Below are 27,558 nucleotides of genomic sequence, written 5' to 3'. Positions count from 1 at the left end.
CAGGTGTCTCCATCCTTCCTCAGTACAGTAATATGGTGCAGGTGTCTCCATCCTTCCTCAGTACAGTAATATGGTGCAGGTGTCTCCATCCTTCCTCAGTACAGTAATATGGTGCAGGTGTCTCCATCCTTCCTCGGTACAGTAATATGGTGCAGGTGTCTCCATCCTTCCTCAGTACAGTAATATGGTGCAGGTGTCTCCATCCTTCCTCAGTACAGTAATATGGTGCAGGTGTCTCCATCCTTCCTCAGTACAGTTAATATGGTGCAGGTGTCTCCATCTTTCCTCAGTACAATAATATGGTGCAGGTGTCTCCATCCTTCCTCAGTACAGTAATATGGTGCAGGTGTCTCCATCCTTCCTCAGTACAGTAATATGGTGCAGGTGTCTCCATCCTTCCTCAGTACAGTAATATGGTGCAGGTGTCTCCATCCTTCCTCAGTACAGTAATATGGTGCAGGTGTCTCCATCCTTCCTCAGTACAGTAATATGTTGCAGGTGTCTCCATCCTTCCTCAGTACAGTAATATGGTGCAGGTGTCTCCATCCTTCCTCAGTACAGTAATATGGTGCAGGTGTCTCCATCCTTCCTCAGTACAGTAATATGGTGCAGGTGCCTCCATCCTTCCTCAGTACAGTAATATGGTGCAGGTGCCTCCTAGTCTTCTATCAGTATCATCAACTGAAGAGATTCCTTCATATGCTACCACTTCTATTGCTGCTAGCAGTTCATTCAATTTAGATTACTGGTCATTTAGAAAAGGATACCAAGTAGAGGACTAATTTTTTATTTATTTTTATTTCACCTTTATTTAACCAGGTAGGCTAGTTGAGAATAAGTTCTCATTTGCAACTGCGACCTGGCCAAGATAAAGCGTAGCAATTCGACACATACAACAACACAGAGTTACACATGGAATAAACAAAACATACAGTCAATAATACAGTAGAACAAAATAAAACAAAGTCTATATACAGTGAGTGCAAATGAGGTAAGTTAAGGAAATAAATAGGCCATGGTGGCGAAGTAATTACAATATAGCAATTAAACACTGGAATGGTAGATCGGCAGAAGATGAATGTGCAGGTAGAGATACTGGGGTGCAAAGAAGCAAAATAAATAAATAAATACCCGTATGGGGATGAGGTAGGTAGATAGATGGGCTGTTTACAGATAGGCTAAGTACAGGTGCAGTGTTCTGTAAAATGCTCTGACAGCTGGTGCTTAAAGCTAGTGAGGGAGATGTGAGTCTCCAGCTTCAGAAATTTTTGCAATTCGTTCCAGTCATGGGCAGCAGAGAACTGGAAGGAAAGACGACTAAAGGAGGAATTGGCTTTGGGGGTGACCAGTGAGATATACCTGCTGGAGCGCGTGCTACGAGTGGGTGCTGCTATGGTGACCAGTGAGCTGAGATAAGGCGGGGCTTTACCTATCAGAGACTTGTAGATAACCTGTAGCCAGTGGGTTTGGCGACGAGTGTGAAGCGAGGGCCAACCAACGAGAGCGTACAGGTCGCAATGGTGCGTAGTGTATGGGGCTTTGGAGACAAAACGGATGGCACTGTGATAGACTGCATCCAGTTTGTTGAGTAGAGTGTTGGAGGCTATTTTATAGATGACATCACCGAAGTCGAGGATTGGTAGGATGGTCAGTTTTACGAGGGTATGTTTGGCATCATGAGTGAAGGATGCTTTGTTGCGATATAGGATGCCGATTCGTGATTTAATTTTGGATTGGAGATGCTTAATGTGAGTCTGGAAGGAGAGTTTACAGTCTAACCAGACACCCAGGTATTTGTAGTTGTCCACGTATTCTAAGTCAGAGCCGTCCAGAGTAGTGATGCTGGACGGGCGAGCAGGTGCGGGCAGCGATCGATTGAAAAGCATGCATTTAGTTTTACTTGCGTTTAAGAGCAGTTGGAGGCCACGGAAGGAGAGTTGTATGGCATTGAAGCTCGTCTGGAGGTTAGTTAACACAGTGTCCAAGGGGGGGGGGGGCAGAAGTATACAGAATGGTGTCGTCTGCGTAGAGGTGGATCAGAGAATCACCAGCAGCAAGAGCAACATCATTGATGTATACAGAAAAGAGAGTCGGCCCGAGAATTGAACCCTGTGGCACACCCATAGAGACTGTCAGAGGTCCAGACAACATGCCCTCCGATTTGACACACTGAACTCTATCAGAGAAGTAGTTGGTAAACCAAGCGAGGCAATCATTTGAGAAACCAAGGATGTCGAGTGTGCCAATAAGAATGTTGTGATTGAAAGAGTCGAAAGCCTTGGCCAGGTCGATGAATACGGCTGCACAGTAATGTCTCTTATCGAAATTAACAGTATTGGGACCCAGCCATTAGAGTACACCAGGGGAGGCTCCTCAGATGAGGAAGGACCATCCTCCTCAGTGAATTTCATAAAATGTTTAATTGTTAAAAACTTAAAGTTATTTTAGGTAAAACTATACTAAATATAATCACGTTACCAAATAATGTATTAAAACACTATTTAGCAATGAAGGTCTACAGTAGCCTTAACAGCACTCATTAGGGTAGCACCACGGTGTAGCCGGAGGACAGCTAGCTTCTGTCCTCCTCTTGGTACATTAACTTCAATACAAAACCTTGGAGGCTCATGGTTCTCATCCCCTTCTATAGACTTACACAATAATTGTGACAACTTCCAGAGGACGTCATACAACCTATCAGAGCTGTTGCAACATGAACTGACATGTTGTCCACCCAATCAAAGGGTCAGATAATTAATCTAGTACTGAAAGCATAAACTACAGCTAGCGAGCCATGCAGTATATAAAATGTGGTGAGTCGTTGACTCAAAGAGAGAGAAAGACAATCGTTGAACAGTTTTGAACAAATTAATTTCCTCCAAAATGAAGGAGAAGCAAGAGAGAAATAGAGAGATTGTCATTTAAAAAAAGAAAAACTTTAAGTTTCACTTACTTAGTTAGCAAATGCAGCTAGCTAGTTTAGCCAACACAAACCCCTTGTTCATATAGGGGGATGCTATGTTAGTTAGCTGGTTATGACCATTCAACACAACACTGGAACTTTTCCAAGTCAACATAAGCTTTTGGTTTTACTAATTTATTGCCATCGGGGCCTGCCGGTGTAAGTGCTAAACTGTTTACTGACTGTACACTGTAATGTTACTGCATGATTGTAGCAGGTTTACTAACACGTTAGTTATATTAGCTATGTTGACTATGAAGTTAATATGGTGACAACGATGTAGGTTATGTGTAGACGTTATGATTTGGAAAGTTTTTCTCGCCTGGTCACATACAGATGATGTGTTGTGCATTGAAGTCCACAAGCGAAGGGACAAGGTGAGAGGAAGAGAGTGCATAGATGCGAGAAGGAAAACAACATGGCTGCTATGAATGATCAGGGGTGTATTCATTTCCTGCCGATTCTGTTGAAAATACATTTCTTAAACGGAAGCAAATGAAACCAAATGGGGATAAACATACCTGAATTTTTCCAATAGAAACTCTAATTTGCAACTGTTGGAGTAATGGTTACACACTATATCAGCTAGATGCAGGCAAGAGCGTGCAAGGCGGTATTGAATGTGTCACTGTCTGTGCACCTATGTTGTAAACTTTCATTAATAGGCTCCCTTATGATGTGTATAGGAAAATGTTAGTATCATGTAGTAGCCTAAACCTATTGCTGTTACATTGAACTAGGTGAATGGAATATGATTGCAAGTCATCCCAATATGTTGTAATAGAAATAAGGCCATGCTCATGAAAAAAAATGTGTCATCTTAAACAGCACTGACCACCACTGGAGTACACACATGGGCAGATCTACCATCCCAGCACCCTAACTGACTCCCTGACCCTACCTCCAGAGCACCCTAACTGACTCCCTGACCCTACCATCCCAGCACCCTAACTGACTCCCTGACCCTACCATCCCAGCACCCTAACTGACTCCCTGACCCTACCATCCCAGCATCCTAACTGACTCCCTGACCCTACCTCCAGAGCACCCTAACTGACTCCCTGACCCTACCATCCCAGCACCCTAACTGACTCCCTGACCCTACCATCCCAGCACCCTAACTGACTCCCTGACCCTACCTCCAGAGCACCCTAACTGACTCCCTGACCCTACCATCCCAGCACCCTAACTGACTCCCTGACCCTACCTCCCCAGCACCCTAACTGACTCCCTGACCCTACCATCCCAGCACCCTAATTGACTCCCTGACCCTACCATCCCAGCACCCTAATTGACTCCCTGACCCTACCTCCCCAGCACCCTAACTGACTCCCTGACCCTACCTCCCCAACACCCTAACTGACTCCCTGACCCTACCTCCCCAGCACCCTAACTGACTCCCTGACCCTACCTCCCCAGCACCCTAACTGACTCCCTGACCCTACCTCCCCAGCACCCTAACTGTCTCCCTGACCCTATCCAAGATCTTCTCCCCTGCACCCTAACTGACTACCTGACCCTACCTCCAGAGCACCCTAACTGACTCCCTGACCCTAACTCCCCAGCAGCCTAACTGACTCCCTGACCCTACCTCCAGAGCACCCTAACTGACTCCCTGACCCCACCTCCAGAGCACCCTAACTGACTCCCTGACCCTACCTCCCCAGCACCCTAACTGACTCCCTGACCCTACCTCCCCAGCACCCTAACTGTCTCCCTGACCCTATCCAAGATCTTCTCCCCTGCACCCTAACTGACTCCCTGACCCTACCTCCAGAGCACCCTAACTAACTCCCTGACCCTACCTCCCCAGCACCCTAACTGACTCCCTGACCCTACCTCCCCAGCACCCTAACTGACTCCCTGACCCTACCTCCCCAGCACCCTAACTGTCTCCCTGACCCTATCCAAGATCTTCTCCCCTGCACCCTAACTGACTCCCTGACCCTACCTCCAGAGCACCCTAACTAACTCCCTGACCCTACCTCCCCAGCACCCTAACTGACTCCCTGACCCTACCTCCAGAGCACCCTAACTGACTCCTGACTCAGCGTCAAAGCAACAAACAAGCTTCCAGATCTATCTGGCAGGGGTTCCACTCTAAACACCACGAAACATGCTCCACACATATGTGGAGTTTGAACGCCGCTCTGATGGGATTACAGCGTGTATGTGTGTGCGAGTGAGGCTGTGTTCCATGCTTTTCTGATCCATGGTCCAGTCTCCTGCCTCCTGCCCTGGGACTGAATGGGTCTGTCAGGGTCTGGAAGAGACTCAAAGGGGATAAAGAGCTGGAGGATCACATTCCGTAACTCTGTTCTAACACTTCCTACTGCCGGAGCACTCATGCCGCTAGCACCTGGGAAAGCCTGGGACAGCCATACACAGGTGCTAACTGCATACACACGCACATGGACACACACTCACATTGCCAACCTTTACACAAACACCCTTGCTAAAACGCCTCCTCCCTAACAACTCTCTAGCAATTCCAATCACCATCCCGCCCCAGAAAGATACAATACTGAACACCCCATACACACAGTGTGAAGCTACTCATTATGACATGCCACAGAGGGTATCCTGCACAAACACTACAGTGGCAGGGATTTTGTAACGATGGACCTCACACATGCCAACAAGCAACCCCCCCCAGTCACACTCAATGTCAACTATGAAAGACTCCTTTGAGCGTATCATGAAAGGGGAAATAAGGGCAATGTAATGGCTCAGACTTCAAACTTCTGATTCACAATAAGTCCAACATTCAGAACTTTTAGAGTTGGGTTTCTGGAACACAGAGTTGCACTCAACAGCTAAACTGAGGCAGCGTGTTTGTGGTAGATAACAAATTCGGCTGTGACAGCTCGCTTTCTCCCTGTCAACCACATAGTCAAGACCAACAGACTGCCTCTCCCTCCCTCTCTCAACACCATCCCTCCTCCCTCCTCCCCTTGTTTATTTATTCTCTCCCTTCCTCTCCAAGGGGCCAAGACAACCAGAGAGAAGGACAAGTATGGCCTAATAAAATAACTGTTCCAAGAACACTTTCCTAATTTAACCCACAATGGTAAAGGTTAGAAGTGGGTAAGTAGAGCTAGAATCAGTTGTTAGAGGTAGATGGTAAACAGAGAGCTGTGTAGTGATCTGCGGTACTAGCAGCTGGTCTGCGATCTATGGAAGCATCACTCTTGTGAGAATACAACACACACTTCCTGAAAGACTGAAAAGCAAACGCAGTAACAGTGGGATTACCAGAATACTCTCACAATTACAGAGCAGTCAATCAAGGCTCTAATGGTCAAGGCAATTGCCACATTTGAGGCAGCTGGGTATAAATACATTTAAATACCTCATCTTCGGGTTACCTCAGATTATGTCGGCTGTCATTTTATGGGCATGAGAGCTGTAACATGATGGTTTATCCGACTTGATTAATGGCCAAACTTTTAGGCTACATCTTCAGAAAACAATCACTTAAAATAACCCAGGAACTTAATATGCAACCTTGTTTTGAAAGGTTCATACAGGTGTCAATCATCTGTGTGGCGCAAAGAGCGCTTCTAGAGCACGTGTCAAGCTGAGCCTCGAGCCGCTAGCTCGCTCATCTAAATACCTCAACACTAACATCTATTAAAAAAAAAACGGTTCACTATTCTTAAACATTTGACGTTACTTGACAACTTAATTAAAATAGGCTCAGCCTGTTAGTTATATAGGCTAAACCAAGGAGTCAGCATCCAATAATGTTGTTGTGAGACTTGAAGCTAAGGTTGTTGTTGCTCATTAAAGTTAATTAAACTCAGACGGTGTTTTGAGCCCAAAGACAAAATACAGGCTGCATAGAGTGCCATGCAACCATTGCACGCAACTAACGCAGCACAGTGTAAATAAATCCTGTACTCATGTGTTTTGATTATGAAATGGCCTTATAGTCATTGTGAGATGGACTTGTATCAAAGCTGTTCCCATTGTGGGATGGATCAAAGCTTATCCTTGAATCTCCAATATTCAAGGTTCATCCCAAGTGCACGTAGGCTACCTAAAGCACAGGACAAAAATTGGACAATAGATAGCATTTAAGTGCACTTCTATCATAGGCCCACTTACATATATTTCCCTCTCCAAAGCCTCCAGGGTAGAAATAAGCCTCGCAGGGTCCTGCAGAAGTTCATCAAATACCTCCAACGCTCCAGTCATCGTTGACTTGTTGCGTTCATCAGCCGCGGGTGGGCCGCCTTTGAACCGACTCCGTGCCACCATCAGCGTCTGGTAGAAAAGACACACCGCGACCCCTAGGAGCAATAATCGTCCGGAGCAATACCTGCGGCGGAGCGTCAAGAGCCGCGGAAGAAACATTCCCGCTTCACTCCCAACTTTGCTGGCAGAAGAATAAATGCATACCATGAGGGATGATGTTTAGCCTACTTCTTCTCCGCGTCTTACTGAGACCTCACACAACTCTGTTGTTTAGCAAAAACAAAGAGCAGCGGGGCTATCTATAAAAACACGCACTTCAGGAATAAGCCACGACCTGAAACATTGTGCTGCATGTTATCTTTTTTCAAAGATGACCTGGTTTGTATTTCAGAGTGGGTACACGGTGTCCAAGAGCCGTCGCTATGGCACATTTGAGTGTTGATTTGTGAGCTGGCACAAACAAACAAAACCTTTTTCCCAACGTTGTTATTCCGTTATTTGTGATAATGAAGTTAGAGCAAAGTGAGCCACAGTCCAACTTTCACATCCTCGAAAACCATGGAGCCCCGAGAGAGCATGGAAAAGTTTTCCCTCTCTCTTTCTTTAGGGAAGAGTGCTCCTCAGATTATTAAAAACATTCTCGAGTAGCGGAACCTCATGACTGTGGCTAGATCAGACTCTGCTCCTGCCCGCTGTCAGAAAACTGCCATTCCCATCCAGAACCAAAAACAGGACGCAATAAAACATCAGATCAGACACAGATAGAACCAAACTGAAGTTAGAAAAATGAAGAACTTCACCAAGACTTCAGACCCTGAAATAGACTACAGACTACAAAGAGGGTTTCCACTATATCCGAGCGCTGGCTGCGCACCGGGGGGCGACTTCACCTGGTTTGGGTTAGGCTACTCTAAGAGAAAAAAAAATCAACAGTAGCCGAACTTCCTCTCCGCGCAGACGGCTGGATTACAGTCTCACTCACATGTCTACCGGTTCCCAAAAGTAAAACTCCCTCGGATAAAGAAAAAAAACAAGTGGAGTTTATACCATAGATCCTTTTCAACTGGATAGTTGAGGAGTGTTCTTGTAAAGTAACGGTTTAGGAATTCCATGATGTACACTGAGCGGTCTAAATGTGCACACATGCCTCCTCCGTCGGGGGTCGAGGTATGCTCCCCCTCATTTCAAATTGTGGTAAAAGACAGGGCTCACTCTTTGCTATTTGTGGCACATACATCAGTCCTCCATTGGCTCATTATTTAGAGAAAGGAGTTGGAGCCCTGCTTTGTTTCAGTCAGATGTGGTGAGAGAGAGGCTATTGAAAAGGTTCCCTTTTGGAGCAAGGGCCGAAAACATTCTCCCTTTTTTTGGTGAAGTTGTAATTTCTCCAAGACAGCCCAGGTTCCTTCTAAAAAATATAGTTATTATGGCCGTTTGTGTCTACCATCAATAGAATGACTGACAGGAGTGGCTACTGTCTACCCAAATCCCCTTGTGTGTGAGGGCTGCAACACTGCTGGTTTTCATTACCCTCCTCAAATCAGGGAATGATTTAGACATGGGACACCATGCAGGTGAGCTGGCTCATGGTAAATCAGTGGCATTCATTAACGCATTTCCTACCAAATAAAGAAAAACAGCAGTACATCAGCCCTTGAGAGACATGATTGAATAGCTCTGTTAGTACTCCATTGGTTGAGAGCTCAAATACAATGTTAATGGGGCGAGCAGGTCACCTTTAAAGCACAGCGGTGTAATGGGTTCGCACAAAAAAATGCTGCATAAAGCGTACTTCATTATTCAATGTTTAAAAAAAAATAAAAATCCACACCACCTTTACGCCACACACAAAGACACGTACAAAGCTTTCCCTCGCACTCCATTTGGCAAATCTGACCATAATTCTATCCTCCCGATTCCTGCTTCCAAGCAAAAACTAAAGCAGGAAGTATCAGTGACTTGCTCAATACGGAAGTGGTCAGATGATGTAGATTCTAAGCTACAGGACTGTTTTGCTAGCACAGACTGGAATATGTTGCGGGACTCATCCGATGTCATTGAGGCGTATACCACATCAGTCAACGGCTTCATCAATAAGTGCATCGATGACATTGTCACCACAGTGACAGTACGTACAGTACATACCTCAACCAGAAGCCATGTATTACAGGCAACATCCTCACTGACCTAAAGGGTAGAGCTGCCGCTTTCAAGGAGCGGGACTCTAATCCGGTTGCTTATAAGAAATCCCGCTATGCCCTCCGACAAACCATCAAACAGGCAAAGAGTAAATACAGGACCAAGACTGAATCCTACAACACCAGCTCCGATGCCTGTCGCATGTGGCAGGGCTTGCACATTATTACGGACTACAAAGGGAAGCCCAGCCGCGAGCTGCCCAGTGACACAAGCCTAACAGACAAGCTAAATTACTTCTATGTGCGCTTCGAGGCAAGCAACACTGAAGCATGCATGAGAGCACAAGCTGTTCCGGATGACTGTGTGATCACGCTCGCCGTAGCCGATATGAGTAAGACCTTTAAACAAGTCAACATTCTCAAGGCCGCAGGGACAGATTACCAGGAAGTGTACTCTGAGCATGTGCAGACCAACTGGCAATTGTCTTCACTGACATGTTCAACCTGTCCGTGGTCGAGTCTGTAATACAGTGCCTTGCGAAAGTATTCGCCCCCCTTGAACTTTGCGACCTTTTGCCACATTTCAGGCTTCAAACATAAAGATATAAAACTGTATTTTTTTGTGAAGAATCAACAACAAGTGGGACACAATCATGAAGTGGAACGACATTTATTGGATATTTTAAACTTTTTTAACAAATCAAAAACTGAAAAATTGGGCTTGCAAAATTATTCAGCCCCTTTACTTTCAGTGCAGCAAACTCTCTCCAGAAGTTCAGTGAGGATCTCTGAATGATCAAATGTTGACCTAAATGACTAATGATGATAAATACAATCCACCTGTGTGTAATCAAGTCTCCGTATAAATGCACCTGCACTGTGATAGTCTCAGAGGTCCGTTAAAAGCGCAGAGAGCATCATGAAGAACAAGGAACACACCAGGCAGGTCCGAGATACTGTTGTGAAGAAGTTTAAAGCCGGATTTGGATAAAAAAAGATTTCCCAAGCTTTAAACATCCCAAGGAGCACTGTGCAAGCGATAATATTGAAATGGAAGGAGTATCAGACCACTGCAAATCTACCAAGTCCTGGCCGTCCCTCTAAACTTTCAGCTCATTCAAGGAGAAGACTGATCAGAGATGCAGCCAAGAGGCCCATGATCACTCTGGATGAACTGCAGAGATCTACAGCTGAGGTGGGAGACTCTGTCCATAGGACAACAATCAGTCGTATATTGCACAAATCTGGCCTTTATGGAAGAGTGGCAAGAAGAAAGCCATTTCTTAAAGATATCCATAAAAAGTGTTGTTTAAAGTTTGCCACAAGCCACCTGGGAGACACACCAAACATGTGGAAGAAGGTGCTCTGGTCAGATGAAACCAAAATTGAACTTTTTGGCAACAATGCAAAACGTTATGTTTGGCGTAAAAGCAACACAGCTGAACACACCATCCCCACTGTCAAACATGGTGGTGGCAGCATCATGGTTTGGGCCTGCTTTTCTTCAGCAGGGACAGGGAAGATGGTTAAATTGATGGGAAGATGGATGGAGCCAAATACAGGACCATTCTGGAAGAGAACCTGATGGAGTCTGCAAAAGACCTGAGACTGGGACGGAGATTTGTCTTCCAACAAGACAATGATCCAAAACATAAAGCAAAATCTACAATGGAATGGTTCAAAAATAAACATATCCAGGTGTTAGAATGGCCAAGTCAAAGTCCAGGCCTGAATCCAATCGAGAATCTGTGGAAAGAACTGAAAACTGCTGTTCACAAATGCTCTCCATCCAACCTCACTGAGCTCGAGCTGTTTTGCAAGGAGGAAGGGGAAAAAATGTCAGTCTCTCGATGTGCAAAACTGATAGAGACATACCCCAAGCGACTTACAGCTGTAATCGCAGCAAAAGGTGGCGCTACAAAGTATTAACTTAAGGGGGCTGAATAAGTTTTTGATTTGTTAAAAAAGTTTGAAATATCCAGTAAATGATGTTCCACTTCATGATTGTGTCCCACTTGTTGTTGATTCTTCACAAAAAAATACAGTTTTATATCTTTATGTTTGAAGCCTGAAATGTGGCAAAAGGTCGCAAAGTTCAAGGGGGCCGAATACTTTCGCAAGGCACTGTACCTACATGTTTCAATCAGACCACCATAGTCCCTGTGCATAAGAATACCAAGGTAACCTGCCTAAAGGACTACCGACCCGTAACACTTACATCTGTAGCCATGAAGTGCTATGAAAGGCTGGTAATGGCTCACATCAACACCATCCTCCCAGAAACCATAGACCCACTCCAATTTCCATACCACCCCAACAGATCCACAGATGACGCAATCTCTATTGCACTCAACACTGCCCTTTCCCACCTGGCCAAAAATGAACACCTACATGAGAATGCTGTTCATTGATTACACAAAAGTGTTCAACACCATAGTGCCCTCAAAGCTCATCACTAAGCTAAGGACCCTGGGATTAAACACTAACCTCTGCAACTGGATCCTGGACTTCCTGACGGGCCACCCCCAGGAGGTAAGGGTAGACAACAGATTTTCTACACGGATCCTAAACACAGGGGCCCTTCAGGGGTGCGTGCTTTGTCCCCTCCTGTCCCCACCCATGACTGTGTGGCCAAGCACGACTCCAACACCATCATTAAGTTTTCCGACTTCACAACAGTGGTCGGCTTGATCATCGACAACGATGAGACAGCATCTAGAGGGGCCTCCCGAGTGGCGCAGTGGTCCAGGCTCCGTGGCAGCCTCCCGCGACTGGGAGACCCATTGGGCTGCTCACAATTTGCCCAGCATCGTCCGGGTTAGGGGACATGCTGACATGGTCACCAAGTTTACGGCTGGCTTCCGGGTTAAGTGGGCAGTGTCAAGAAGCACGGGATTTGCAGTGATGGGACAAGTCTGTAAACTACCAATTGGATACCACAAAATTGGGGAGAAAAACAGGTAAAAACTACCATGGTCCAAACATACCAAGACACTCATGAAGAGGGCACGACAACACCTATTCCCCGTCAGGAGACTGGAAAGTTTTGGCATGGGTCCTCAGAAAGTTATACAGCTGCACCATCGAGAGCATCCTCACTGGTTGCATCACCCCATGGTATGGCAACTGCTTGGCCTCCGACCGCAAGGCACTACAGAGGGTAGTGTGTTCAGCCCAGTACATCACTGGGGCCAAGCTTCCTGAACAGCTAATCAAATGGCTACCCGGAGTATTTTCATTGACCCCTCCATTTTTTTTTTTTTACGCTGCTGCTACTCGCTATTTTATTATCTATGCAGTCACTTTACCACTACCTACATGCACATATTACCTTAACTAACTAGTACCCCCTGTACATACAGTTGAAGACGGAAGTTTATATACACTTAGGTTGGAGTCATTAAAACTAGTTTTTCAACCACTCCACAGATTTCTTGTTAACTATAGTTTAGGAAAGTTGTTTAGGACATCTACTTTGTGCATGACACAAGTACTTTTTCCAACAATTGTTAACAGATTATTTTACTTCAAATTAAATGTATCACAATTCCAGTGGGTCAAAAGTTTACAGACACTAAGTTGACTGTGCCTTTAAAGAGCTTGGAAAATTCCAGAAAATGATGTCATAGCTTTAGAAGCTTCTGATAGGCTAATTGACATCATTTGACTCAATTGGAGGTGTACCTGTGGATGTATTTCAAGGTCTACCTTCAAACTCAGTGCCTCGTTGTTTGACATCATGGGAAAATCAAAACAAATCAGCCAAGACCTCAGAAAAGAAATTGTAGACTTCCACAAATCTGGTTCATCCTTGGGAGCAATTTCAAAATGCCTGAAGGTACCACATTCAATTGTACAAACAATAATACGCAAGTATAAACCCCGTGGAACCACGCAGCCAGCATACTGCTCAGGAAGGAGACACGTTGTCTCCTAGAGATGAACGTACTTTGGTGCAAAAAGTGCAAATCAATACCAGAACAACAGCCTTGTGAAAATGCTGGAGGAAACAGCTGCAAAAGTATCTATTTCCACTGTAAAACGAGTCTTATATCGACATAACCTGAAAGGCCGCTCAGCAAGGTAGAAGCCACTGCTCCAAAACCGCCATAAAAAAAGCCAGACTACGGTTTTCAACTGCACATGGGGACAAAGATCATACTTTTTGGAGAAATGTCCTCTGGTCTGTTGAAACAAAAATAGAACTGTTTGGCCAGAATGACCATCGTTATGTTCAGATGGAAAAGGGGGAGGCTTGCAAGCCGAAGAACACCATCCCAACCGTGAAGCACGGGGGTAGCAGCATCATGTTGTGGGGGTGTTTTGCTGCAGGAGGGGCTGGTGCACTTCACAAAAATAGATGGCATCATGAGGCAGGAAAATTATGTGGACATATTGAAGCAACATCTCAAGACATCAGTCAGGAAGTTAAAGCTTGGTCGCAAATGGGTCTTCCAAATGGACAATGACCCCAAGCATACTTCCAAAGTTGTGGCAAAATGGCTTAAGGACAACAAAGTCAAGGTATTGGAATGGCCATCACAAAGCCCTGAACTCCATCCTATAGAAAATTTGTGAGCAGAACTGAAAAAGTGTGTGAGCAAGGTGGCCTACAAACCTGACTCGGTTACACCAGCTCTGTCAGGAGGAATGGGCCAGAATTCACCCAACTTATTGTGGGAAGCTTGTGGAAGACTACCCGACACATTTGACCCAGGTTAAACAATTTAAAGGCAATGCTACCAAATACTAATTGAGTGTATGTGAACTTCTGACCCACTGGGAATGTGATGAAAGAAATAAAAGCTGAAATAAATCTCTACTATTCTTCTGACATTTCACATTCTTAAAATAAAGTGGTGATCCTAACTGACCTAAGGCAGGGATTTTTTTTACTAGGATCTAATGTCAGAAATTGTTACAAACGGAGTTTAAATGTGTGTATGTAAACTTCCGACTTCAACTGTAGTCTCATTACTGCTGCTCTTTTATTTGTAGTAAATTTAGTAAATATTTTTCTTAAAACTGTGTTGTTGGTTAAGGGCTTGTAAGTAAGCATTTCATGGTAAGGTCTGCTACACCTGTTGTATTCGGTGCAAGTGACATAATTTGATTAGATTTTTAAATGTTTTACTGCAACAGGGATAGAGTACACAGACGTTTCGGCTTTACAGCCTTTTTCAGTGTGTACGTACAACACTTACAAAGCAATCAGTCCACATTGTAAGCCTGCTGTGAATCAAAACATTGGTGATTCAAAAGCAATCTACATTTTGATTGTGTAGTTGAATACAATGGATACCTAGAGCTATGAAGTGCTACAGTTTGATCAAGAAGAGAGGTCATCGTTGACAGACGAAGCTAGGAAACACATGAAATACCAAAAGAACTTGGATCACTTTATTTGATTTTTTTTCTACATCTCTGGAAACTTTAACACACCGTCTCAGTACAGAATGACTAGTGACACACACACGCACATACAGAAACACTTACACTCACAGACATACACGCTTCAGTTACGACTGATCTTACACTGTACATTCTGAACTCTTCAGCTTTACAGGACTCAATGGTGGAGGTTCAGTCATATTCATCCATACGTTACCTGAAATGACCACTGTCCCAATCCTCATCTTTTAAAAGTCTTAGTTGTGTTTCATCAATTCGATTTAGAATTAAAATCAAAACTTGTAGAGGGGTTGGGTTTTGTAGTCCAATAAACACCCTTGGACTACATTTCCCAGTCTGTGTCATTCCCCTGTGAGCATTTTACTGTAATGAGCACTTCTTGTTGCAGCCGTGCGTGGAAGCCAGGGGGTGGCAGCCCTTCCTGTAACAAGGGGAAAGGCAAGGAATGTCTGATGAACGTGGGAGAGAAGAGGTGCGCGCCAAGGCTCAAAATTGAGGAAAGGGGGGTGCGGGGGAGGACAATGAACACCCAACCAGGAGGTGCAGTTTCAGGAAGTCTTGGCTCCTTGTCTTGATTTTCTAGTCAGGTGTCTCATCCAAATATTCACACAGGATTGACCCTGCAATAACAACCCTTGACCCCACTGTTTTGACCCCTGAGAGGTCACACAGACAGACAGGTGAATAAGAATACTGTGTGTGGCCACAACAGGTACACACACTTGTTGGGAGGAACTACAGTTGAAATAGCATTGACAGTTGGTTTGGAGGGGTAGGGGTGTGGGATGGGGGATGGTCCTGGATGAGGAGTGGGGTAGTAGAGGTGGGGTGTCTATTTGTGCCTGCTGCCTCTCCTCTTCATGGCGGCAGTACACTGGGGGCAATACCACTTCCCCTTCGGGGCTTCTGTTAGGCCCACGCAGCCGTAGTGGAACCACTCGATGGGGCACTGCACAAACACACAAAGGGCACTCAGGTTAGCTCTCATACGTCATCTCTCATTTGATAAAGTCCTATGTGAAAGTAATATGGTAACAGTTCTAGAAAATGAGAAATGGAAATGGATACTTACGTCTTGATTATCACAGCCCACCATTTCTCCATAAGACACCTTTAACAAGAGAGAAGCCATTTTAGTTAACCTGTCAGCTGTAGGTGTGAGCTGTCCAGTGTGAGAGAGTGCGTCTCTGGATGTGTGTGTACCTGGTTGCAGATGCAGTAGCGGGGCTCGTTGGGGTCGTAGGTCCAGTCCACCTGGTTGTTGGTCTCAGACTCTGGGAGGGCCGAGGCCTGCTGCGACAGCTCCTGGGCCAGGGCTGAAGAAGAGGAGCACGACGACAGGGACGAAGAAGACGAGGACGACGACGACTGGTGGTTGGAAGACTTGGTGTTGCCTCTGTGGAGGGGCAGGGGAGAAAAGACTGGACAGTTTAGACAAGATCTCAATTTTTCATCTTCATTTATTTATTCATGCTGTGGAGGTGGAGTTGAAAAGCATGGCTGGCATAATGTGGCGTGACATCATGGGACCGGACACTGAAACTAAATGATGTAGCGTGATTTGGCCTGACATCTGTTCATCTGATTTATTTTATTTTTATTTTACCTTTATTTAACCAGGTAGGCCAGTTGAGAACAAGTTCTCATTTACAACTGCGACCTGGCCAAGATAAAGCATAGCAGTGTGAACAGACAACACAGAGTTACACATGGAGTAAACAATTAACAAGTTAATAACACAGTAGAAAAAAAAAAAGAGTCTATATACATTGTGTGCAAAAGGCATGAGGAGGTAGGCGGATAATTACAATTTTGCAGATTAACACTGGAGTGATAAATGGTCACATGGTCATGTACAGGTATTGGTGTGCAAAAGAGCAGAAAAGTAAATAAATATAAACAGTATGGGGATGAGGTAGGTCAAATTGGGTGGGCCATTTACCGATAGACTGTACAGCTGCAGCGATCGGTTAGCTGATCAGATAGCAGATGTTTGAAGTTGGTGAGGGAGATAAGTCTCCAACTTCAGCGATTTTTGCAATTTGTGGGGTGATTCAGGGTGGATTGACAAGGTTTAATAAGGCATGAAAAGTGATATCACTGGAGAAGACCACTAGCTAGGGCTAGCTTGAGCGTACGGGGGCTGTGTGTGCGCGCGTGTAAGTTGTGTGTGTAAGTTGTGTCGTACTTGGTCTTGCGTCCGCTGCGGGAGTCGGAGGCGACGGCTGAGCCGGCTGGGGTGAGGGTCTGGGTGAGGGTGTTGGCCAAGGCAGAGGTGGAGTAGGCCCCCGTGGTATCCCGGGAGGTCAGGGAGAACTCCCTCCCTAGCTGGAAGTCATTGTTTTTAATGGCCTCGTAGCTGGCCTTCAGACTGCTAGTCCTCCTGCCCTCCTTCATCTGACATGGAACGGGAGAGGGAAGGAGGGCACAGACAGAGAAAGAAGATGGGGAAGGCAGGTAGAGGGAGACACAGCCATGAACAGGGTTAGTTACAGTCGTAGGACACACATCAGTTACACATTCAAGGACATTTGTCCCAATCAGATAATTCTCAGGACAGACAGTCTGGGTCAAGATACTGATACCCATCCCCATCAGTGCAGCACTCATCTGAATAAAATCTGAGGGCAATGTAGTTGGGTGTATGTCTGTGTGTGTGAAAAATAATGTGTTTATACCTGTGCGGTGGCCTGCACAGCCTGCGCTGCAGCCATGGTGATGGCCCCTGCCCCAGCACCGGGCCCAGCAGGCAGAGAGCTGAGGTTGTAGGAGGCCAGGGGCTGGGATGAGTTTACACTGTACACGTTATTAGAGGCTGACGTCGTGCTGTTGGTGCGACAGCCGGGTGTGTTCTCCTTGGAGGCGTCTGACGTGAGTGTGGAGAGCAGGGCTTCAGATTTGAATTTCTTCTCCGGGACGTGCTCTGTAGTGTGGTGGCTCGGCTGCGTGGTGTACTTCCTCTCTGTCACACAGAAACAAGACATTAATTACTACCTTCATGACCTCGCATAGGAAAGCAGCAAATCACCTATACAAACAAGGCTCCTTAGAAAAATGTATATTGGCTTTCAACATGCAACAACTCCAAAAAGAAGGTCAGCCAAACAGCCAAGACGTGTACTTACTTTCCACGGTGGTGTGTGAGTGGGCATGGTGGTTGTTGACGGGCTGAGAAGGGCTGTCCATCTCTAGGGATCCTGACAGAAAAGAGAGAAAATGTTAGAGCTGGCTCTCTGTGACAACACTGACAGACACAAAAGTTGACTCAACAGGGTCATTTTTAGGTCAATACTGCCCCCTAGCAGGGCTGAAATATCCCAATGGAAAGGTTGATACCATTCCACTATCACGGAATTGCAATCGAAACAAGACTAGAAAAAAGCAGCCTGTCAGCCCAACATTCTGGCAGGGCCAAGAGGGTTAAGATGAAGGGGAAGGGTCTTCTATGGTGTTGTGATTGACAGACGTGACTCACGTCTCTCCAGGATCTCAGTGATGCCAGCATTGTCAGCCTCCAGCTCCATCTTGAACTTAGCCAGCTCCTGGTCCAGCTTCCTCAGGTGGCGGTCCACCTGCAACACACACCCCATTATATACCATACTGTTCATACCCCACAATAGATGTTGAACAAACCCTCCAAGATTTTACACATTGAATAATCACTTTGAAATAGATCAAAATCAAAAGATAAGAGCTTCGCCATTGTCCAACGTTTCTAACAAGACACGTCTGCGTAGCGTCCCCGACCTGTCAAACAATTTTAAGGCCTTTTGACACAGTTTACCTGTTCGTTAATAGTGAATTGGAAGTTAAAACATCTACTGTATCGCCAAAGCAAAAGATGCCCAATATGTCAAAGCCTCAGATAAGGCATAGAAAAATGCCCCTCTGACAGCCCTTCTTTGGCCTTGGCGGATGCTAGCTCGGAAGAAGCACCAGCATGGTTCAGAATGGAGATGGACAAGGGTATAACAAAATTCCTAGAGACACTTTCTGAACGCCTCAGCAAAATTAAGGTACTGGTCTATAAACTCCACGAAGACCAGAAAGTCCCAACGGGACGAGTGACAAAGTTAGAAAAAGACCATGCTGACCACCAGGCTGCCATCCTGGACGTCAGCGAGGAAGTGGACCAAAAATACAAGAAGTTGGAAGATGCCACCTCTAAACTCGAGGAGAAATTTGATTATCACGAAGATTTCCAAAGTTGCTCGAATTTGACACTTCAAGGAGGCCGTGGAGGGAAGAGACAATCTTCTTTCTAGAGGAATCGATTCCCAAAATTCTGGATCTACCCCCTCCTGCACACCCACTGGAGATCAAGAGGGCCCATCGCACCCTACGAAGGCAGCTGCCTGGCCAGGTTGCACACAGGGCATTTGTCACTCAATTTCTACGGTACCAGGAAACTGTTTGTATCCTCTCTGCTGCCCGAGCAAAGGGAGAGCTCAAATACGGAGAAGCCAGAAGTATGATCTTTCTCTCACACTACACAAGAGGAGGATGGCCTTCTCCCCACTGAAGAGACTTCTACGTCAGGCTGGCTTGGCATACGGCCTTCGCTACCCAGCAACTTTGTGGATCGAAACCAAGAATGGTGAGCGCACCTTTGACTCTGTGAAGATGGCTGAAACATACATGAGGAAAGAACTTCCTGACTTGTTCACGCCTACTACACCCTGAGGAACTGTCTTTTGAACTTGGATACAGTAGATAGTGAACTGTTAGCACATGAGGAAACAACGAAATTACTCATATGATTGACTGACTGGCTGGCTGGCTAGATGGCTAGAGTGACAATGACTGGCGAGGTAAAGTTGGATCATAGCTAATGTTGGCTGTGCTATTTTGCCAGCTCGCTATGTTTACAAGGGTGTAGCTATAGCTACTATACATCCACACTATGCCAGGTAGTTACATTTTGCTGTATACTTTTATTTTTACACAGAGGCCCAGTCGCGTTTGGTTAACGTTGTTCATATATGTTGTTTATATTACTTCAGGGAATTGTAGCTACTATTACATTTGCTGGTTTGTTTATTGTTAGAGATGTATGCTGGCGTTAGTGGTACCAAGACAGGGATAAGCTACTCACTGGCTGTCCGCCTAATTGCCAGCTAGCTTATAGCTTTACACTTGTGTATGTGCGTACATATAATATTTTGGGGGGAGGGTGAACTCAGGAGGATGGTGATCGTTTAACTACTTGTCCCTATTTAATATTTGAGAGATGATAGCTATTGTCTGGTAAAGGTTTTCATTTATTCATCATAGCTTGATGTCTTTTTTCCTGACCTGCTGGGGTGCGTTTGTGGTCATTGCTTTTGTCGCCGCACAGCACATGTTTCAGGGCGCATTGGGGAATGCCGATTGGTTGACATTTGGGTGTGCGGGTAGGCTCTGTTGGTGACTATGAACGCACCCAAGTTTTTTGTTGTTGTTGTTGAGACATGCTCAAGGTGGGCTAAATAGTCCGGTCATTATTGTTGTAATCAAATTGTATTTTGTTACTTGACTAACAATATTTTCATGCTACAAGGAACAGTCAATGTACTTCTAATTCCATATAATTTAGAATTAACCTAATTTGAGCGATGCTATACATGGCAGGTACATCTAGCTTAAAGACTAGTGTCTAAGGATATGGGTTCTTTAACTCCCTCTGTTGGGGAGGGGGTTGGGTGTGTTTGTGGTAGGGTCAGGGTATGTTTACTACTTTATACTTTAATTTTGTACACGTTGTATAGACAACGCAGTTTTGTTTCTTTCCTTTTCCCCATTTCTTATGTCCTTCAAAGATGTCGGCACCTAATAACTATACATTTATGACACTCAACATTAGGGGTACTGAATGCCCAGTCAAGCGCAAACACATTCTGAATGATCTAAAGCAGCATAAGGTTGATATAGCTCTTCTTCAGGAGACACACCTGACTGACTCCGAGCATGATAAACTGAAGAGAGAGTGGGTGGGTCAAGTGTACTATTCATCTTTCACCTCTCGGGCAAGAGGGGTGGTCATACTCATTAATAAGCATTAACCCTTTCAGATACAATCTCAGATTAAAGACAAAGGGGGTAGGTTTGTGATCATTCAAGGTTTCATTAACACTGAGCCCATTACCATTGTGAATGTGTATGGGCCTAACTATGACGACCATACATTTCACCAAGACATCTTTTTGAAGTTAACATGCCCATCATCAGAGATAATAATGGCAGGGGGTTTTAACTTGGTACTGAACCCTTACAGTGATAGATCTTCCTCTAATAGTATCAGCCTCACATAGGCAGCTAAAATGTTAAAAGCAGAAATTAAACACTTTGGACTTGGAGATTTATGGAGATTTCACAACCAAAAGGTTAAAGAATACTAATTTTACTCCCCTGTCCATAACAGTAACTCTAGAATTGACTTATTTCTTATTCCTGCAGCAAAGGGAGGTTTAACGACTGGTTGTAAGTACTTACCAAGATGTATATCAGATCATTCTGCCCTGCTGGCTTCAGTACCAGTCAGTAGAGCATAGCCACCCTCAAGATGCAGGTTTGGCACATACAAATGTGGGATTATTTAGTAAGTAACATTTCTGAACCCACATATAGTCCAATTTTTAGCACCAATACAACTCTGCCTCCCCCCGAATTTTATGGGAAGCTCTCCTTGCATATCTGAGGGGCAAATCATATCCTTTAGTTCAGGTACTCATAAGATGTACAGGGCTCAAGTAAATTAGTTGGAGAATGAAATTAGAGATCTTGAAAATGAACAGTGTAACATTTGACAACTCAACTCTACAAATATTACACTCAAAGCGATTGGAATACAACACCCTGACGACCTATAAAGCAGAAAATGCTCTTAGAACAAAACTACTACGAACATGGAGATAAAGCAGGAAAGTTGATTGCTTGGCAAATAAGACGAGAGGATGCTAGTAGAATTATTAGCTCTATTAAGCTACCCAATAACACTGTTTTTCACAGTCCTGAGGAAATTACTCTAGTCTTCATGGAGTTTTATGAAACATTGTACAAGTCTGAAGGGGATGCTCCTGCCACAGTGCATGAGTTTTTGAACAAACCCAATGTACAAACTTTAACTGATGAGGATAGAGAGCACTTGGAGAAAGAGATTACATCAGAGGGAATACATTTCCAACACTGCTGGGGGGATATCACCGGGGTTAGACGGATTCCCTGTTGAATTCTATCGATTCTTTTTACCCAAACTAATTGAGCCTCTTTGCAGTATGTTTAATTATGCCATAGAGACAGAAAAGCTCCCAGACACACTTGAACAGGCACTGATCAGTTTTGTTCAAACCTGGGAAAGATCCTCTGCTTTGTGGGTTGAATAGGCCAATATCTCTATTGAACACTTCATATTAGATTCTTGCGAAACTCATAGCACTTAGACTGGATAAGGTTCTTCCGGACTTGGTTGATATGGACCAAACAGGCTTTGTAAGAAACCGCTCATCTCCTGATAATATCAGAAGATTATTTAATATTATGTAGAGAATGACCAAGAATCTGTAGTGGCGGCTTCATTAGATGCAGAAAAAGCTTTTGACCGCATAGAATGGAACTACCTGTTTGAAGTTTTACATAGGATGAATATTGGACCTAAGTATGTTGGTCTGATTAGATTACTGTACAAATGTCCGGCAGCTCAGGTCCTGACTAATGGAAACATTTCCTCAGTTTTCTCTATCACGTGGCACAAGACAGGGTTGTCCCGCTAGTCCTCTCCTTTTTTTCTTTGGCTATAGAGCCACTGGCAGAAGCTTTTAGATCTCATCCATCCATCCATGGTGTTCGTATAGGTGGGCCTGAACATCTGGTCTCGCTATATGCCGATGACGTTTTGCTTTACCTCAATAAACCAGAAATTTCACTCCGAGCATTAGTTGACATCCTGAAAGAATATGGGACCTTTTCGGGATATAAGATAAACCCATCGAAAAGTATAACTTTGCTTTTTAACAGGGCAGCTATGCAGAACCCAATCTTAGACCAGTCGTTTACTTGGAAACCACAGAAAATGTCATCTTGGATTGCAAATTCATTCTGAAATTATTAAGACATCAACTGAACTATACTACACTTCTCAAAAAGGTTGGGGAAGAATTAGATAGATGGTGGGATTTACCAATTTCTCTTATTGGGTGGGACAATTGTGTAAAGATGAATATATTACCAAAATTCTTGTACCTTTTTCAAACCTTGCCTTTTCCTATTCCCAAAGTTTTTTCCAAACAACTTAATTGGAAGATGTCTTCATTTCTGTGGAAAGGGAAACCCCCCAGAGTGAAACTCACAACTTTATGCGAACCATACTCAGAAGGAGGACTTACTCTACCTGACTTCCAGTTGTATTACTGGGCATCTTTTTTTTAAAACATTTATTTAACTAGGCAAGTCAGTTAAGAACAAATTCTTATTTTCAATGACGGCCTAGGAACAGTGGGTTAACTGCCTGTTCAGGGGCAGAACGACAGATTTGTACCTTGTCAGCTGGAGGATTTGAACTTGCAACTTTTTTTTGGCTACTAGTCCAAGGCTCTAACCACTAGGCTACCCTGCCGCCTCAGTTAAAGGCTGTGTGGGTATGGCAAAATACAACAACAAGTTCACCCTCTTGGGAGACAGAGGAGGAGTGTCTGACCCCTGCTACATTGGCATCTATACCTTATATTAGCCCACCTAAAGCTTTGCTAGGTCTCATAAACAACCCTTTCATTAAAAACACTTTAAATATATGGATGGAAGTCTGTAAACAAACAGAAGGGCTCAGATCTATACATGAACAAACACCTTTCTATAATAACCCCATCTTACCCAAAGCACCCTGAGAGATGGTATTACATTTGCTTGGTTCAACAAAGGAATTAAAACATTTGGTAATCTCTATAGAGAAGGTGAACTACTATCCTTTCAACAACTGGCATCTCATTTTCAGTTACCTCAAACTAATTTCTTCAGGTACCTACAGGTTAGACATTACATTGCAACTCAGCAGGGAGGTAGGATTCAGCCCATGAGTAAACCTAAAACTGATAAACTGCGGCTGGAAAGGGGTAAAAGGTTAAATTTCCTACATGTACTCTGGTCTTCAAGCTCTATTGGGGAACGATGAACGTCTGAAAGCTTGCATGAAGTGGCATGATGACCGTGGTCTCATTTTTGAGAATGAGAAATGGGGAAAGCTCTTTTTACATGCTCAGCACAAGTTGATGCAATTCAATATTTTACATAGGGTCTACTTTACACCAGAGAGACTGTATAAGATCAATTCTAAATATTCTAAATTTTGCCCAAGGTATAAAAAGGTATAAAAAGGCACTTCTGCATGTTTTTGTCCTGCTCTGAACTAAGCTATTATTGGAAAGACATTATTCAGATCTTATCACAGGTCACTAATGAGGGTACCACTAGATCCTTCCCTTATTCTTATTGGAGATGATTCTGTTCTACCAGTTAATATTTGTAGCAAAACCAGATTCATTAAATTGGCCGTCATTGCAGCCACTAAATGCACAGCTATTATGTGGAAGTGACACTCCGTCAAGCAAGCAGATGTGGCTAAAACAACTGTCCTATATTCCATCTGAAAAAATAACATACAATTTATATAATAAACCCTTTGAATTTACTGATGTCTGGGGGGACTTTCAGAAGTTTCTAGAGTTTTTAGCTGCCTCATTACTACATACTTCATTAATGTATTATTATTATTTGTTTTTGTGTTGAAATCATTTATTTTCTAGCATGGAATGTGAAGGTCATTCTGTTTCTTTTTTTGTTGTTAATTAGTGAGGCTAATATCGGTTTCGAGGGGAGGGAGAGGAGTGTTCCTGTGTTGGGGAGGGAAGGGTTTTGCACAATGTGCCCCCATGTAGCATGGTGTTTTGTGTAGGTGGAAGGAATAACATGGCATTATCGGTGTCATATTTTGACGATTGTTAAACTGTAAATAAAAATGTTTTAAATGCCAATAAATATATTGTACAAAAAAAAGATAGAAATTTCAATATCTAAATAAATATTAAAAACATCTGAAAAGACTGGCATTTTTGTGACTTCCAAATGATTCGCATTGTTTGACTGCCACCCAGTGGCATAGAGACAGCACAGTCCTGAACAGAACATTTTATATTTTAGTGGGGACATGCACCCACAAATCATCTTGAAAAAGGCCACAAGTGATAAAGATTCTCCTCCAACTTCCCTTGTCCCTACCTTTTTATAGAAGTGGTTTCCCAGGACCCATGAAACAAAACAGACATTGTTAGACAGAGCTCCGCCTTGGCATTGAAATTCCAACTCACCAGATCATAAATCTGATTGGCCAGCTGTACTTTTTCATCTGCATCCTCCAATGCCTTATAATAATCCTGAAACCGAGAAAAAGCTGTCAGAGACCAAGCTGAACTAACACGGGCACGTTTTTACTAGCTTCGACTTTGCTGATAGCTACTTTGAGGAAAAATGTACTTACTATGACTGTGATATGTGGTTGTGCCACCTAGCTATGTTAAGATGAATGCACTAACTATAAGTAGCTCTGGATAAGAGAATCTGTTAAATGACTAAAATGTAAATGACAAAGCACAAAGAATCATCACAAAAAGTGTGGTGGTACAGCTTTATCGTAAAACATTTATGGGATTAAAAGAACAAAACTGTCTTTTCAAAAAGGGAAATATACATAATCTGAGACTTATTTGGCACCTTTTTGATAACTCCCATCTGCTCTTCCCTCCACTCAGGCTTGTTCTTCTTTGCATTGACAAAGAACTCATTCACCCTCTGCTCCAATTGGTCCATGGCATCTACAGCAAATGGGAAGAGTGAGCTACCTGGACAGGTGTGTCTGAGACACTATTAATATGGGTTTATACTCTGCATGCATGTGGAATAATTCATATCCATTTGTACTTCAATGCTAACCAGAAGGGACAACATATATGTGGTGTCTGTGGACCCGAAGGCTTGTGATTAAAACTACCAGTGAACCGAACCACCACCAATGAACCAGTGGTTCCCAACCTTTTTCGATTACTGTACCACCAACTGAATTTTGCTCTGCCCGGAGTACAAGTCCGTGTGCATTTTTTTTATTTCACCTTTATTTAACCAGGTAGGCTAGTTGAGAACAAGTTCTCATTTGCAACTGTGACCTGGCCAAGATAAAGCATAGCAGTGTGAACAGACAACACAGAGTTACTCATGGAGTAAACAATTAAGTCAGTAACACAGTAGAAAAAAAAGGGGAGTCTATATACATTGTGTGCAAAAGGCATGAGGAGGTAGGCGAATAATTACAATTTTGCAGATTAACAACACTGGAGTGATAAATGATCAGATGGTCATGTACAGGTAGAGATATTGGTGTGCAAAAGAGCAGAAAAGTAAATAAATAAAAACAGTATGGGGATGAGGTAGGTAAAAATGGGTGGGCTGTTTACCGATAGACTATGTACAGCTGCAGCGCCCGGTTAGCTGCTCAGATAGCGGATGTTTGAAGTTGGTGAGGGAGATAAAAGTCTCATTATACCAGTAGGACTATGGTCTCATGAGTCTTCTCAAGAACCCCCTATAAAAAGGTCCCCTGGTTGGGAACCACTGTACTACATAGCCGTTCAGGTTAAATTAATATCGGTGTATGCTCTAGTTAGCAAACAGTTCACGTATATGTATCTAGTTATAGTCACATGAAAAAAAATAACTGTTAACTAGCTAACGTTACATGTCTAACGTTGATACTACATGTGATGTGTACGCTCCGAATCTATGTCCCCTGTCTTGTTTACATTCATTGTTCAACTTCTGTGCATGCACACACGATCAGCAAACGTTAGTTGTACCTCTATATGGAAAACAAATATAACATGACCTTATGTTGTAATTTCTATAACCCTAGCTAGAATCAAACAAACCCACTAACGTTAATTAACTTTCTCAGGTTACTGAAAGTTGTTGCAATGTTAAACTAGCCAAGTTCGCAACCGCTAGCTAGCTATGTTAGCTATACAAATAAAAATACTGCATTTATCACTTTTATTTGGACGCTAACTAGCGTGTTAGGAGTTCGACTCTTTGTTCTATATGACCCTAAAAAGTGCGACGCTGAGAATTATGTGTCTTCAACTTGAAAAATGCTCGCCGGTGAAGTGTTTGTAGACTGTCACGTTGCAGCAATACATACTCTGAACTTGCAGGTCCATCTCTCTCATTTCCGTAAATCTGTCGCGGAGATCCATGGGTAGCTGCTCGATCACTGCCAGCGAGAAGAAAAAGCGAATATAGGTGTTAGCATGGCTAGGCTAACAGTCCGGGCGCGCTCCGGCTAGAATTATGCACATTTACGACAGTAAATGCACAAATAATACCACCTAGGCGTAAAATAAACGTAATACTCACTCTCGAGGTAATCCTCTAGGTACAGCATCTTGGCAAATTAGATATTTTAGGCGTTTATGAAAATATTTTGTGTCTTTCAATATGGCGCCGCAAACCGCTGTGTCCCGAAGAAAAAATACCACTGACAAACTGAGGTCAGAGAAAGTAACGTCAGTAGAACGTAGAATGTGATTGGCCAGATATGGAGTTGAGTGCTAAACTTCAAAAATCCGTTAGTTCCTGTAGTTCATAGACATCAATTTCAAACGTTGACTGAAATAGCGTAATTAAGCTTTTCCAACGAGGTAAATACATTTGAATCATCAAACTTCAATGCAAATGCTCTATTTTAATTGTAAATTAATACTTATGTGTAACCTCAATGAAGGTGAGCAACAATAAAGCTCATCTGGCACCATTTATATTGTGTAGGCCTA

General features: G+C 43.7%; 2 protein-coding genes across 5 annotated transcripts in view; both read right to left on the bottom strand.

The window, feature by feature from the left end:
* The window catches only part of cped1 (cadherin-like and PC-esterase domain containing 1), an 80,992-nt gene extending 72,634 nt beyond the window's left edge, over positions 1 to 8,358 (bottom strand). For all 4 annotated transcript variants that reach the window (XR_016490214.1, XR_016490213.1, XM_036957503.2 and 1 more), the window contains exon 1: positions 7,073 to 8,358. Coding sequence is in view for 2 of the 4 variants with exons in the window: in XM_036957503.2 (XP_036813398.2) it covers positions 7,073 to 7,369 (297 nt within the window). In the remaining 2 variants the exon portion in view is untranslated. The remainder of the gene's footprint in view (positions 1 to 7,072) is intronic.
* Positions 8,359 to 14,678: 6,320 nt separating this feature from the next.
* ing3 (inhibitor of growth family, member 3) lies at positions 14,679 to 27,297 on the bottom strand. Its single transcript, XM_021577354.3, has 11 exons — positions 27,143 to 27,297; positions 26,928 to 26,999; positions 25,451 to 25,551; positions 25,048 to 25,113; positions 18,188 to 18,284; positions 17,838 to 17,909; positions 17,391 to 17,674; positions 16,901 to 17,109; positions 15,916 to 16,108; positions 15,785 to 15,823; positions 14,679 to 15,661 (listed from the first exon to the last, which is right to left on the bottom strand). Exons 1-11 carry the CDS (start codon positions 27,168 to 27,170, stop codon positions 15,545 to 15,547), a joined length of 1,278 nt encoding a protein of 425 aa, XP_021433029.2. The 5' UTR covers positions 27,171 to 27,297; the 3' UTR covers positions 14,679 to 15,544.
* Positions 27,298 to 27,558: the final 261 nt, after the last annotated feature.

This window comes from Oncorhynchus mykiss, chromosome 21 (genome assembly GCF_057628025.1).
Source record: "Oncorhynchus mykiss isolate SJ-2025 chromosome 21, ASM5762802v1, whole genome shotgun sequence".
NCBI classification, from domain to species: domain Eukaryota; kingdom Metazoa; phylum Chordata; class Actinopteri; order Salmoniformes; family Salmonidae; genus Oncorhynchus; species Oncorhynchus mykiss.
This window is presented reverse-complemented; position numbering and strand designations above follow the sequence as displayed.